Source organism: Xiphophorus maculatus, chromosome 11, assembly GCF_002775205.1.
Source record: "Xiphophorus maculatus strain JP 163 A chromosome 11, X_maculatus-5.0-male, whole genome shotgun sequence".
Classification (NCBI taxonomy): domain Eukaryota; kingdom Metazoa; phylum Chordata; class Actinopteri; order Cyprinodontiformes; family Poeciliidae; genus Xiphophorus; species Xiphophorus maculatus.
The window spans coordinates 21668015-21681100 of NC_036453.1; the positions used below are offsets into that span (position 1 = coordinate 21668015).

Genomic DNA, 13086 nt, shown 5'->3' on the forward strand with positions numbered 1-13086 from the left:
CCGTTGTGATTTTAAAAATGTTTTCATTTGTGATCAAAAATAGCCTGACCGCCCGATTCTAATCTCCCTTCAGTGCCCTGTCTGGGCTTTCTCCCATTGAAGTGGATTTCTGCAGTAAAATTTCAAATGGGATAATCAGCAAAAAGGAGGAGAAGTTGTGAACGATGATATCGATTTTCTTTTAAACTTGAAGTCTGACTGTAGTTTTAGGAATGGCAGCAGAGGAAATGAATGAAGCTGTTCAGTCAGTGTTGGCCACCCTTAATATAAACAGCTGCCTCGTTCAGCTCTGCACTTCTCTCTTAGCTGGGGATGGTTATTTATGGCAGGGAGAATCCCTGCACCGTAAGTTCGTAGTGACGAACAAGAGCATTAAATATATCACGTTAAGATTGGGTAACTCGTTTTCACCGAGCAGGAAATAATCGTTTCTCTATAGAAATGTTGCAGCATGAACTCACCATGCAAAAAATTACTTACTGATGATCACAACCATTAGTTTTACCTGTCAGGTTGTAGACATAATCTGCTAAATCTTAAATGTATGCGTTATTAAACAAAAAAGGGATGCAGTGACTTGCTACTAATTGACAACTGGATTAGAGTGCTCTGGAAATTTGGGAGATCTTGCATTCATATTAATGATAACTACAGTAAAGATCCTTCAGTTTCTAAAAAAGAAGAAAAAAGGTCTAACCAACCTGTCAGCGACGGTTATATGGGTGTCATGTGGTTTTGTGTGAGATCAGCTAATACTTTAAAGTTCAGCTGACAACATTTTCCAGCGTTTAATGACATTACGGGAGAAGACACATAGCTCCACTATTCAATCTGTCGAGCGTTTTAAAGACAGCGTGACTTCTGGATGTCAGTTGTGGCTGATTTTTCTAATGAGCAGCACTTTAAAAATGTTATTTTCCTTATGCAGGAGAAGACACTTGGTCCCCTACCCCCATTTCAGCAACGATACTCCCTCAGTCTGCAGGGCCGCTATATATAGCCAACAGACAGGACTCCTTTGCAGTCCCGGCTCTCACCAGTGTATGAAGGCATATGATTGGGAATGTGTGCATTAACACTGATCTGTGTCTGTCAACAGAGCAGAACTGAACTGATCCTTTGAGCAATTTGTAAATTGTGAAAACCTAATTCAACAAATCCTCACAAATGTATTCTATAAAGGTCTTACAGTTTATTTAATGTACTCATTGTACAAAGTCCTAAAAACTAATATTAATATTCAGCTCTGATCAGAGGTTTTCATACATGTATTGGAGGATTTAATTTTATGATATATAATATGATAATCTTTTTTGTAGATGCCATTAAACTGGCTTTTTACGAGCAAATGACACAGTGGAGACACATTGCCTATGACGTAGTCAGAACATCTGCTCCACATTTGCAATAACATCCTTCAAATGGCATTTGAATCAGAGTGTTGAAGTAGCGTACAATCAGAATAAAGACTTCACAGTTTTTTTGTTTGTAAAGACTACTTTACAAAAATCCATAAACTCCTTTGGCAATCATTTATTTTTCAAAGTATCATAGGCATAAGTCCAAAACAAATACAATAAAAAGGCCATCAGATAATATGAACTGCTAGTTCAGAGGTATGTGCTTTTGAAATTTAAAACATCTGCATGCAATGTTTTTGTAAATGGGTGTGATTTTAACAAGACTTTGATTTTAAAACAACAACAAAAAGAAACATTTGATGCACCCCAAAAAAAAAAAAAATCAGTGGTGCTATATTTGGCCAAAAGTATCTTTGGCACAAAAATACATTATTAATCAGAGCAGCTAGACAAAGTAGTGCTGCTGAAAAATCTTCTTAAATGTAATTAACCCTGCTGAAAGCATGCATACTGTATTTTGAAAAATTAATTCAAAGTGGGCAAAAGACACCAAAGTGCCCAGCCAATGGTGGGATAAACTTAGGGGGAAAGCATGGCTGTGGTCAGGATGAGAAAACCAACTTATCTACTTTGTTCCTATATTGTATTTGGAGACTTTTGAATCTTCTCTAGCAACTTTTTATTCAAGAAAGCAAATGCGGTACTCTGTGACATAAAGCTGTACCATTGTAAACAAACGGAGAATTCACTGCAGTAGTAACCTACCAAGGCAAAGTATTGCAGAACTAATCAAGTGTACACAAAAATTTGTCCCGAACCAAAAAGACAGCAACCATTTAAGCCAAAAACCCCCCCACAAAACACTATAAGCTATTAAAATTGTAAACAAACAGCACCATGGCTACTTAAAAATGTCTTAATTTTACATTAAAACTTGTCAGTATTGTAAACATATCAGGAAAATCTCCAACAATAATAATTCATACATTCATCATGCCATAACAGTGCAAATTAACCTGTTGAAAACAATATATAGATTCTCCATGCATCTGAGGATTACTCAGTGATATAGTCAGTAGGTAATGCAGAAATGAAACATCTTAAAGAGATCCCTGAAGTTTACAATTACAACACACAATTGTTAATATCATTGCCAATATTTCATGGATCAAAGTGGTAAATGCAATCAGTTACAAAATATTTTTTTCTTTCTGTCTACTTTGTCAAGATTTTTGACATTGCCTGTAAACTCTGAAACCTTCAAAATTCATCCCAATACTTCTGTTCCTAGATTCTGCCGCACTGAGTGGTTCAATCTAACGGCCAGGGGTGGGCACTCCTGGTCCTCGAGGGCCGGTGTCCTGCAACTTTTAGATGCATCTCTACTTCAACACACCTGAGTCAAATAATGAGGTCGTTAACAGGACTCTGGAGAACTTGACTGCACTTAGGAGGAGATTCAGCTGTTGGATTCAGGTGTGTTGGACCAGGGAGACATCTAAGAGTTGCAGGACACCGGCCCTCGAGGACCAGGAGTGCCCACCCCTGATCTAACCTCTCTGGAGCTAACAGATTTCTAAGATGCATCACATCCTGTGATGGATTTTTCCTGTAGTCCCTGAGGCTTGGGAGGAAACATGAAGTTCTCAGATCTTCAGGTCATCCAACCTGCCCTTGTTGTTGCTGTGCTTGCTGGACTGACTGTTTCTACGCTGGTTTTCCACAGGAGGATCAGTAACAGGACCGGATATTTTTGTCTTCTCTGCATCATCTCCGTCTGATCGGCCTTTTCTCTCTACAGCCATGTTGTCCCTGTTCTGCTTGTAGACTACTTTGCTGTTGTAGGGGCTGTAAGCAGAGTTTGGCTCTGCTATGCTGTACTTTGAGTTTGCAGGAAAGGGCTCCGTCACTGTAGAGTGACCTGTAAAGTAGGTGTAGTTTGGAACGAAAGGTATCACCCCCTCACCTAAGGCCTTGGGAGCTTCCCTTTCCATCTTTGACCTTCTGACGCGAAGACCCTGGTGGCATTTTTTGAAACCTAAATGGTACATTTCCACCAAATTTAACAGCAGGGACAACGAAGCTACTGCCAGCATGAAAAGGATGAAGACTGTCTTCTCTGTAGGTCGAGAGATGTAGCAGTTCACCACATTAGGGCAGGGCCAGCGGTCACAGGTGTACATCGGCTTCAGCTCAAATCCATACAGGAAGTACTGAGCTACGATGAATGCCACTTCAAAGAGAGTCTTGAAGATAATGTTGAAGACATATGTCCGCAGAAGAGCACCATGCAGACGCACATGGCCTTGGTCGTCCTTAATGGAGGCCTTTGTGGGCTTATTGCTAATTAAGTCTTGTTGTTTTTCATTCTTTATGGCGAGGTCCTTGAGTTTCTCCTTCTCCTTTTCCTCCTTGCGGACCAGGTGAAGGATGTGACCCAGATAAATAAGAGTAGGCGTGGAGACGAAGATGATCTGCATCACCCAGAAGCGGGTGTGTGATATGGGGAAGGTCTTGTCGTAGCAGACGTTTTGGCAACCGGGCTGCTTGGTGTCACATGTAAAGCCGGATTGCTCATCTCCCCACACTTTCTCAGCAGCGGCTCCGAGCACCAGGATGCGGAAGATGAACAGCACCGTGAGCCAGACCTTGCCCACCACGGTTGAGTGAAACTGGGCACTCTCCAGTAGCTTCCCCAAGAAGTTCCAGTCTGCCATGGAGGCTCACGAATGATCAACAAAGCCTGGGAGAAAACCTGCAAGAATGAGGAAAATTCATTTACAATTAGTGCAAAACATATTGTCCAGTAAAAGACAAGAAACTTCTGACTGAAAAATAAATAAAATGAATTCTGAGTTCAACTCAATTTTCAATAATTTGGGCCATTGTACGTGATTTCAGCTAGTATGAAACTAAAAACCCTTGTTTTACCAAGACTATAGCATTTTAAAGCAGACATTGTTTTTCTTTGTTTTTCAATGAGACTGGATATTTTGTTCAAGCAATCTTGGTTCTAGCTGGTAACTGTACACTGTAAAAAAAAGATAAAGAAAAAAACCGTCTCCAATTTATGGTAAAATACTGGCAGCTGTAGTTGACAGAATTTTCCATTTTTCTTTAAAGTGTACATAAACATAAACTCCACTCCCAAAGCATTACATTCCTCTTGTCTTGCATAAATGTCTACGTTGCTAATTTGTTTATATCTTGACACACTTTGTGGAAACAGGTGGGGGCAGGACAGACGTCAGGTGGCTTCAGAATGACCACAGAAAACTAACCTGTGTCCTAATACAAGGTACAACCATTTATGCAAAAGCATCAGCTGCCAAACCAAAAACACTTAGACATGTTTCTTTTCTCAATCTGTGGAAATTTTGATTTTATCTGTGCTGATAAACTACTATGAATTGTCAAATGATCTTCTGTTTTTCTGAATACTCCTGCTTATCTTCTAAACAATATAAAGAACACACATCTGAAATATTGATCAAATTAATTTTGTAATTAGCAGATTCTTTATAATTAATATTCTCTACTATAATACGTCAGAAAATGTATTGTAACTTTTTTATCTATTGTAAGGATACTGATGCTGATCTCTCATGAAGTTAATCTTTGTTTTTCTCTGTGTGGTATCCCTTAATGTCCAATAGGAACGTCCTGGACGAGCTAACTGTGTGAGACCTGAAGCGGTCTCGGTGAGACTGCTGGGCTTGCCGGGGATCTTGTGACAGCGTGTCCAACCAAACCACGCATGCTGTTTTAAAAATAGTTGCAGTTGTCATTTAAATATGAACATATCAAGAAACACATGGAGATTTCAGTATCTGTTCAAAATACAGACTATGTGGCAGAACTGTGGAATCGGTATTCACAAGTACCCAGCCACGCTGTTTAACCTGGACTGCTGTCAGCCAGTAGTCATTGTAAATTTTGTGTTTTCAGAGATCATACAGGTGTTTGATAAAGTAGGACATGTTCCTATCTGTCTACTGGAAGGAAGACCTACCTGATAATGTTCATTTCCCTCAGTCTTCAGCTGAGTGGGACTCTTCACCTCACGGTGGGACAACGTTAGAGGAAACCGGAGCACAGAGGTGATCTTCTCCAAGATAGTTTTCACTGAGCAGTGTGTGGAACTGCCTGGTATTATTGCGACTTTCCCGAAGTGTTTGTTCAGAAGAGGAGCCGCAGCTAAACCAGATGAAACGTTTCCAATTTGTTGAAAAGTCTGAGATTTTTCTTTTGAACTGAGAGGCAGCTGAAGAGTCCAGTGAGGATGCAGATAAGTTGACGTGTTGGTGAGCTCTAAATATAATTCACGGTGTGGGGAGTGGCTGCAATGCTAATCTTCTAGTGACATGAACCCCCACTGACTTTGTGGAGCAGCTTCAGGCTCAAGAACCTATCAAGAAATTCAGTCTGAGAATTTAGAAAGTAAATATTTTAATCGAGAAGAATTGCTTTTACAGTTATATTGCCTTACAATCGTATTATGATGTACATTTTTTCACAGTTTTGTCACGCTACAACCACAGGCTTTATTTTATTGTATCAGGAGAGCATAAATGTAATGTGCATGGACTATTCTGTAAAATATGGCCTGTATTTGTTTTCGGGTTCTTTTATTCTCATTCTTTTAATTAAAATCTGGGAGAACCACAAGGCTTTAGAAGCCGCCTTATTAGCTGAGAGAGTCCATCTGCATTGAATTTATTCTCAGTATTAAATGCATGTTTTCAGTTAAGGGCTCAAGAATTTGGTAATCATCATAATGAAGATCAACATACCCACTGGATATGTCACAGATGGAGTTGTGGAGAGGTTTGCAGCAGAGTTGGGATTAAAACAGAACACACTAAACACATGAAAAACACACCAAAACTGAGGTTTTTGGCTTAGCTACATGCAAAGAAAACATTACGAATTCCCCATTAACACACACCCACACACACACACACACACGCATAAAACATGGTCGTGGCAGCATCATGCTGTCAGGATTAAATAATGAAAACATTTGCATAATTGAACTTAAGATTTATAGTTGTGCGATTCCGTTTGATTGAACTATTGAATAACTTTTAATACAAAAATGGTTTCAGGATAATAAAAACCGTTGCTTGGCAGTAGTTGTAATTAGATTTTTTCTTCAGCTTGTCATTAGCTGTCAAAAAGTCAGATTAACTTTAACTGTAGCCAATTTAACAACTTTCAGCTGAAAGGGTCAGCTCCCAATAATGTATGTCATTACTGCAAAAGCTGATTAACTTTTTATTACCTGTTTTTTTTTAGTTCTTCTGCTTTATAGGGGAAATTTTTACTTCTACTTCTAGAATCCTCCTGCTTCAGTGTTTCTCATTAATACGGACCTAATAGATGGGGAGGTTTTGGCATGACCTCTCCCGACCCCACAGACCAGGGCATACAGAAAATTGATGGATGGGTGGATGGTTTTGGCATGTTCCATAAAAAGATAAGCGCCACCTTTCCAGACCCAGCTGTCCTCAGGGTCACTCATTGTGACACACACACTGACCCCCTTACATGGGGCGGCTATTGATAACCTCAGGACCCAGTGCTCAGCTAACTATGACGACGACAGCAAACTGAGACGCTTGCTCACAGGTGGCAACATGAGATCTGTCTAAACTCGGTGAAGAAGTTGCTAAATGTGTTAAAGTTTCATTCAGGGTTTTCTCTTTTTTTTCTTTGTATCGATTTGGTGGCTGCTGAAAGGAGCACAGATCAGTTTTATCTTTGGGAAGACTGCTACCCTCTGGTTAAATTTGGTATTACAACTTTATTTAGGGAGAGAATACACTGACTCCGCTTATTTAAACTTAAAAAATCCAGATGAGAGCTACTTTAATTTGCTCTATGAAGGTATTTAGGACTCTTGACATTTTTAGGATGATCCTGTTAGACAACTTGTTAAAAACCTGAGACTCAGGCAACGGTTCCCCATCCAGTGAGCCTAAACGTGCAGCTGAAGCTATTTAGATATTATAATGGCCCAGTCAAAGTCCAGAACTCAATCAAATGTAGAGTCAGTGGTTGAAAAGACTTAGTGATGTTCACAGATGCTACGATTTGTTACGAAACATAACAAATTGTGAAATCGACTTATTGACATTACATTGTAATTTATCTCAGTTGCGCACAACTTGGTCTATTCAACAAAATCTCAGTAAAATACATTTCTTTGAGGCTGCGAGAAGAAAAAAATGTAAAAAAAGCTTCCGGCCAGTGTAATAACACAAGTACACACTTTGAATTTATTCTGTTGTGCATGGCCAGTGACAAAACCACTACAAAGAAAAAGAAGAAAAAAAAACCCATTACATTTGAATTCTGGGTTTAGGAGTCTGCAATAAACATCAGAGCAAAAATTTGCTATTCAAGTGTATTCTCATTATTCAACCAAATTTTATTTGTATAGCACATTTCAGCAGCAAGGCATTTCAAATTACCTTCTGCTTCCTTTATTCAGAAATGTGAACAGCATTGAAAGTCACTTTAGTGCAAACAATGGTTAAAGTCATTATTTTTCTTCAACACAAAATGTGTAATTCTTAACATGTTATGTTCAAGTCATAGTCAGATATTTTCCCTATTAAAATTAATACAGATTCCAATAAATAATTTAATAAATAACATTAATAATGATACCGACCATGATGCAGGCCCATCTTTGCAACTGTTAATTATTATTATTATTTGTGACAGGATATCTTTGAACTCTTGAATTGCTGGCACAATAAATTGTCTAAATTTCCCTCTTTGAGCCTGAAACCAGATGTTTCTCATTAAACTATCCCTTTAATTCTCACCAGTTTTAAACTAAGTGTGCACTGGTTAGAATGAACGAAGTTTATGTTGTATCCAAGCTCCCATAGTTGAGTCTCCAGCACTGTGCAGATGCTTACCGCAGGCTTTCCCTACTAGGAATGCCACTTCTGCAATGTTGAGCAGGATACAAACCCCAGACACGGCCAGCATGAAGACGGTGAAGACCGTTTTCTCTGTGGGCCTCGATACAAAACAGTCCACCGTGTTGGGGCACGGGTACGAGTCACACTTCACCAACCGGATCATCTTGTAACCGGGATAAATCATGTAAAACAGAAACATAAAAATGACCTCAAAGACGATACGGAACAACAGGCTGATGACATAAGTCCACCACAGAGCCCCTGTGATTTTCATCTTCTGGGTCTTTATCTGCTCCAGGTCTTTGGGATTGGTTCGCCCTGACAGTTTGTAGAGCCTTTTGTCGACGTGCCGGCGGTGGGCCACGTGCATGGCCACCAGCAGGGCCGGGGTGGAAACCAGAATGAGCTGGAGGGCCCACAGGCGGATGTGGGAGATGGGGAAGAAGTGGTCATAGCAGACACTGTTGCAGCCAGGCTGCTGGGTGTTGCAAGTGAAGCCGGACTTCTCGTCCCCCCACACGGTCTCAGCCGCAACCACCAGGACCAGGATGCGGAAGATGAACAGGACAGAGAGCCAGATGCGGCCGATCCCAGTGGAGTGTCTGTTAACGCCGCTAACGACAGCATAAAAAGATGCCCAGTTCATTTTTGGTTCCGGGTCTGTAGCAATAAAAAAAAAAAAAAAGAAAAAAGCATAGGATAAGGTCAACAAATGAAAAACATCTGTGAAAAACAACTCAAAGATATTTATAAAATTTATTTAAAAAAAAAAACCTCTTAAGCAGCATAGACACAAAAACAAGCAGTTAAAATGTAAACATTTGATGAAACCGCCAACTTCTGATGATCCACATTCATAAAATCAGACCCAATTACAGAACCACAGGGACTTCAAATGCGCGTAGTTGGAGATGACTACTAAGAAACATTATTTTAACCATAACTCTGTGATCGGGACACACTGGAGAAGTAATAAAATCATGAAATAAAAGGCAAATAAATGTTTTCAGTAAAATTTTATGACATGTATTTTAAATAGGAAAAAAACAACAAGTGAAAAGGCAACATTGGAATAAACATTAAAGCATCTCAGAGGAACAAAATATTTGTAGAAGAGTTAAATGCAGATAAAATATAAATGTTATTGTTCTTTTTCATTATGTGAAACTACAGTAAATGTCACACTGTAATGAAACTAACTTCTGTTCAGCACTTTTTTCAAAATAAAAGTTATTTTGAAGTGTGGCTCTTTATTAATTTTATTTTACTCACGTTTGTAGATATAATGCTCAGTAAATAGCTAAACTGACATTTTTTCCCCCACGTAATTCCTACTTAAACAAATTTAAGGCCGATCCATGCTTCCCAACAACAGACAGCTTTGTACTTCTACTCTGTGAAAACAAAAAATTAATGCAGCGAAGACATTTCATACTTCACAAAAATCCAAGAGCAGACATCCCTGTAAGTCTTTACATGTCTCTCCTACAGCACCACACTACCTTCATATTTCTTCATCTGGTTCTGCCCAGAATGTGCGTCAAAAACAAGCAGCAAAAAGAGAATGATGTGATTTTGTTTTCGCACCAAGAGAGAAAAACATGATCTTTGTTCTTGCAGAGTACTAACAGAAAAAACTGATGAAGGTAAGACTGAGAAGTTCAAATGAGTTTTGCTATAAATAGTTCTACCTTTCTAGTAAAAGTTAAAAAGTGAAATAGGACTTGTACTACATGAGGTTTGTGTGCTGGATAATTTGAGATTGGATGGAACAAGCTTTGACCAGTTTAGCGACTATGCTATTGCTAATACCTTTAACACTGAGGTAGTTGTGGATTTTAAGGTAAAAATGTTTGCATGTCTAATTTTTAGAAATATTTTAAAAGTATATATTTTTTTACTGGTTCGGTAATTCTATATCTCAGTCGCAAACTATTATTTTTTTCCTTTTTAATATGGCAGGATGATGCCAAAGGTTGTGCCAATGAAAATGTAACTAACTTAGAAAAACAAGTCCATTTAAAACAATTGTCAGAATTTAATAAATTTCACAAGATAATTTTTTACAATGAATTATTGCTTAAAATTAGCCTAATAAGCGTATATAAATTGTTTGCATTGTCTGTAATTCAATTTAACCTTTTGTGTTATTGGTTAACAGTGCCTGAGTGGTGTCCAAAGTCAGTCTATACGGATCAGTGTTCTGCACGTTTTAGTCCAGTCCCTGGTGCAACACATCTACATCAAATGATAGTTAAGCAGCAAACCTCTGCAGAACATAATGACATGTCCAGGTGGTTGTGAGTGAGCCGTGTTGGAGGCACATCTGAAGCTGGCGGGACAGCGGCCCTTGAGAACCAGTTATATATGCTGACCTCAGGGTTGTGTAATTTAGTACCAATAGCGAAAAGTTTCTTGTTGTGTGCAATGTTACTATAATCAGCTAATTTAAAAAAAATAGTTCAATAAAATTATTGTTGATTTTTTTTTACTCTTTTAATGACATTTTCAAGTTGAACATTTTAAGAGATACAATATTTTTAATAGAATTATAAACAATTGTAGATTTTTCCACAAGCAAATCTGAAAATTATCCCAAAAAGGTGAGAGAAATACAGTCGAGATCCTATGAACGCTTACTGAATTAGATTTGTATTTGTAGCGTTCGCTGTTAGATAGCGTCCTCGTTATTGAGTCTGTCGACACCTCTTTTTTTATTACCTAAACAAAAATGGATTAAACCCTGAATTCCAGTGAAAAAGCAGAAAATATTTCCTTGTTTTACATCGCAATTTCTATCTTCTATGATTGATCACTTAAAACATTGATATTTGCTGCATATTTAGGACCATTTTTAAATAATAGAAAAAAAAAATATTAGAGATTTTCTAGATGACAATATGGTTGTGTTTTAAATCAGACATTTGACAGGCACTGTAAAGAAGACTGAATAAGTAAGTTTGCATAAAATCTTAAAATATGGTATGTTTCAAACTATTCTCCAATCCAGCATTTCTGTTTTAAGTTGTTCTGGGTTCTTTTAAAACTTTTTTACTTTGTTATAAATGAAAAAGATTGTTAAAATCCAGGTTTTAAAAGTGTTTTGACATCATGAATTTATTTTAATAAATATTCTGTAGTGGACTGGCGACCCTGCCTCTCACCTGATGATCGCTAGTCGCTAGAGATAGGCGCCAGTCCCCGTTTTGACCCTTCAAGGATAACAGTGCTAAGATGTCAGATGGATTAATGGAATAGGAATGTGCCATTAAAAAATAGACTCATAAACAAACATGCACCTTCATTTAAAAGTTACAACTTAAGTGTTAATCAGTATTGCACAGCAAAATTAACTTCAATCGATCACAAAGTTTTCTCTAAAAGAATTTCAGGATTTAAATGTATATAGTCTGCTCATCAGTCATCCATCATGAAATGCATCAAACCCCAGCCCAGGTATGGATGTCAGAGTTGTTACCAGGCTCCGCTGGAGGTGTCAGAGGCATAGGAGGCAGTGTGGAGAACAAAAGTTGACCTGCTGGTTTGGCATGGATGTGGATCCAGAGGAGGGAGGAAACCTCTCTGTCCCCCCTGTGAAGTTGGCTCACTCACTTAAGAGCAACACAGACGCCCGGCATCATGTGTCATGTGACACATGTTAACGAGACGTCATGATGCAGGGTGGGCACCTGTGCCCAGTGTAACAGCGTACCTTCGGTTACAACAACTGAAGCTTTAAGATCACTTATAAAGTTTGTTGAAAACTGAAAAACCAAAAAGTTTTTAAAGAAATATCCTATTTGTCATACAAGTCTTGGTTGATGGTTTTACATAAAACGCACGGAACATATTTCAAAAACAGACTAGTTTTCATACAATTTCATTCGATTTCACTTTCAATCTATGTTATGTGACATGACAGAATACGATAAACCAGTTGAAAACACTGAATACCTCTCTACGAATTTGACAGCCATCTGTGAAGCACATAAAAAATTAGACGAGCTTACCGTCAGCTGCGGTTTTGAATCAAGTTCATCCAGAAACATTTGTGCAAACAGATTTCTTTTTTCAATCTGTGACCGTGAATACGAGTATCAGAGCACCATGACTTTGCATTGCTAATGATTTCGCTCACACTAGCCACTGCCCTGCACTGAGAAGGTCATATGCCTCTATTCAAGGATTTTGCATACAATGGCCCCATTTACGAGGACAAAACAAACGGCCTCAGAGTCCAGATGAAACGTTTTAATTTCTGCACAAGAATCTGAGTGGGGGACCGCTGTCTGTCCTCTTGTCCTCATTGTGCTGTGTTGGAGAGAGTACATGGAGGATGTTTTTTGACGCAATATGGAGTAAAAGATGAAAGGTCAAAAGTAGAACTGAGTCACGAAAGCAAAAGATAAGAAAACAGTGGCTCGTTATTCTTTTATCAGTATTTACATCCACATTGTTGCAGCCCACTAAGCATTTAATCTCTATTTCAACGAGTGGATAAAGGTGACCAGCAATTGAACAATGCTTCTGTTGAGTTATTATTGCTATAAAACTCTCTTTAAACTGTCAAATAACTTGGTTTGTCTGTGTTGTAATCCAGTAGCAATATATATATATATAAAGAATCAAATTGAGATAAACTATAAAAGCAACTTCAATAAAAACTTCACTCACATGCTTAAGGGCAGAACGCACTGATTTCCATCAATCTGGTGCAAATTGCACAGCATTGATGGGCATGTAAATAATAAAAAAAATTAGGGAACTTACACTGATAGGACACTAGG

The 13086-nt window shown here is 38.4% G+C and overlaps 2 protein-coding genes across 3 annotated transcripts; both read right to left on the minus strand.

The window, feature by feature from the left end:
• Positions 1-2890: 2890 nt before the first annotated feature.
• Positions 2891-5654, minus strand: LOC102218652 (gap junction alpha-3 protein-like). The gene is made up of 2 exons (XM_005814829.2): positions 5374-5654; positions 2891-4116 (listed from the first exon to the last, which is right to left on the minus strand). Exon 2 carries the CDS (start codon positions 4076-4078, stop codon positions 3008-3010), a length of 1071 nt encoding a protein of 356 aa, XP_005814886.1. The 5' UTR covers positions 4079-4116; positions 5374-5654; the 3' UTR covers positions 2891-3007.
• A 1962-nt stretch (positions 5655-7616) lies between these two features.
• On the minus strand, positions 7617-12427 carry LOC102218244 (gap junction beta-1 protein-like). Of its 2 annotated transcripts, none has more exons than XM_005814828.2 (2): positions 12310-12427; positions 7617-8959 (listed from the first exon to the last, which is right to left on the minus strand). In XM_005814828.2, the coding sequence occupies exon 2, from the start codon at positions 8943-8945 to the stop codon at positions 8223-8225; it is 723 nt and encodes a 240-aa protein (XP_005814885.1). In that variant the 5' UTR covers positions 8946-8959; positions 12310-12427; the 3' UTR covers positions 7617-8222. The 2 variants fall into 2 exon arrangements, with proteins under 2 accessions (XP_005814885.1, XP_005814884.1); XM_005814827.2 differs by lacking the exon at positions 12310-12427 and adding an exon at positions 11778-11881.
• Between the last annotated feature and the right edge of the window lie 659 nt (positions 12428-13086).

Coding starts and splice junctions, on each gene's coding strand:
- LOC102218652 (XM_005814829.2), bottom strand. CDS start 4,078: ATGGCAGACTGGAACTTCTTGGGGAAGCTACTGGAGAGTGCCCAGTTT.
- LOC102218244 (XM_005814827.2), bottom strand. CDS start 11,805: ATGCCTCTGACACCTCCAGCGGAGCCTG. Junction 8,960..11,777: donor GACACCTCCAGCGGAGCCTG/GTAACAACTCTG, acceptor TTATTGCTACAG/ACCCGGAACCAAAAATGAAC.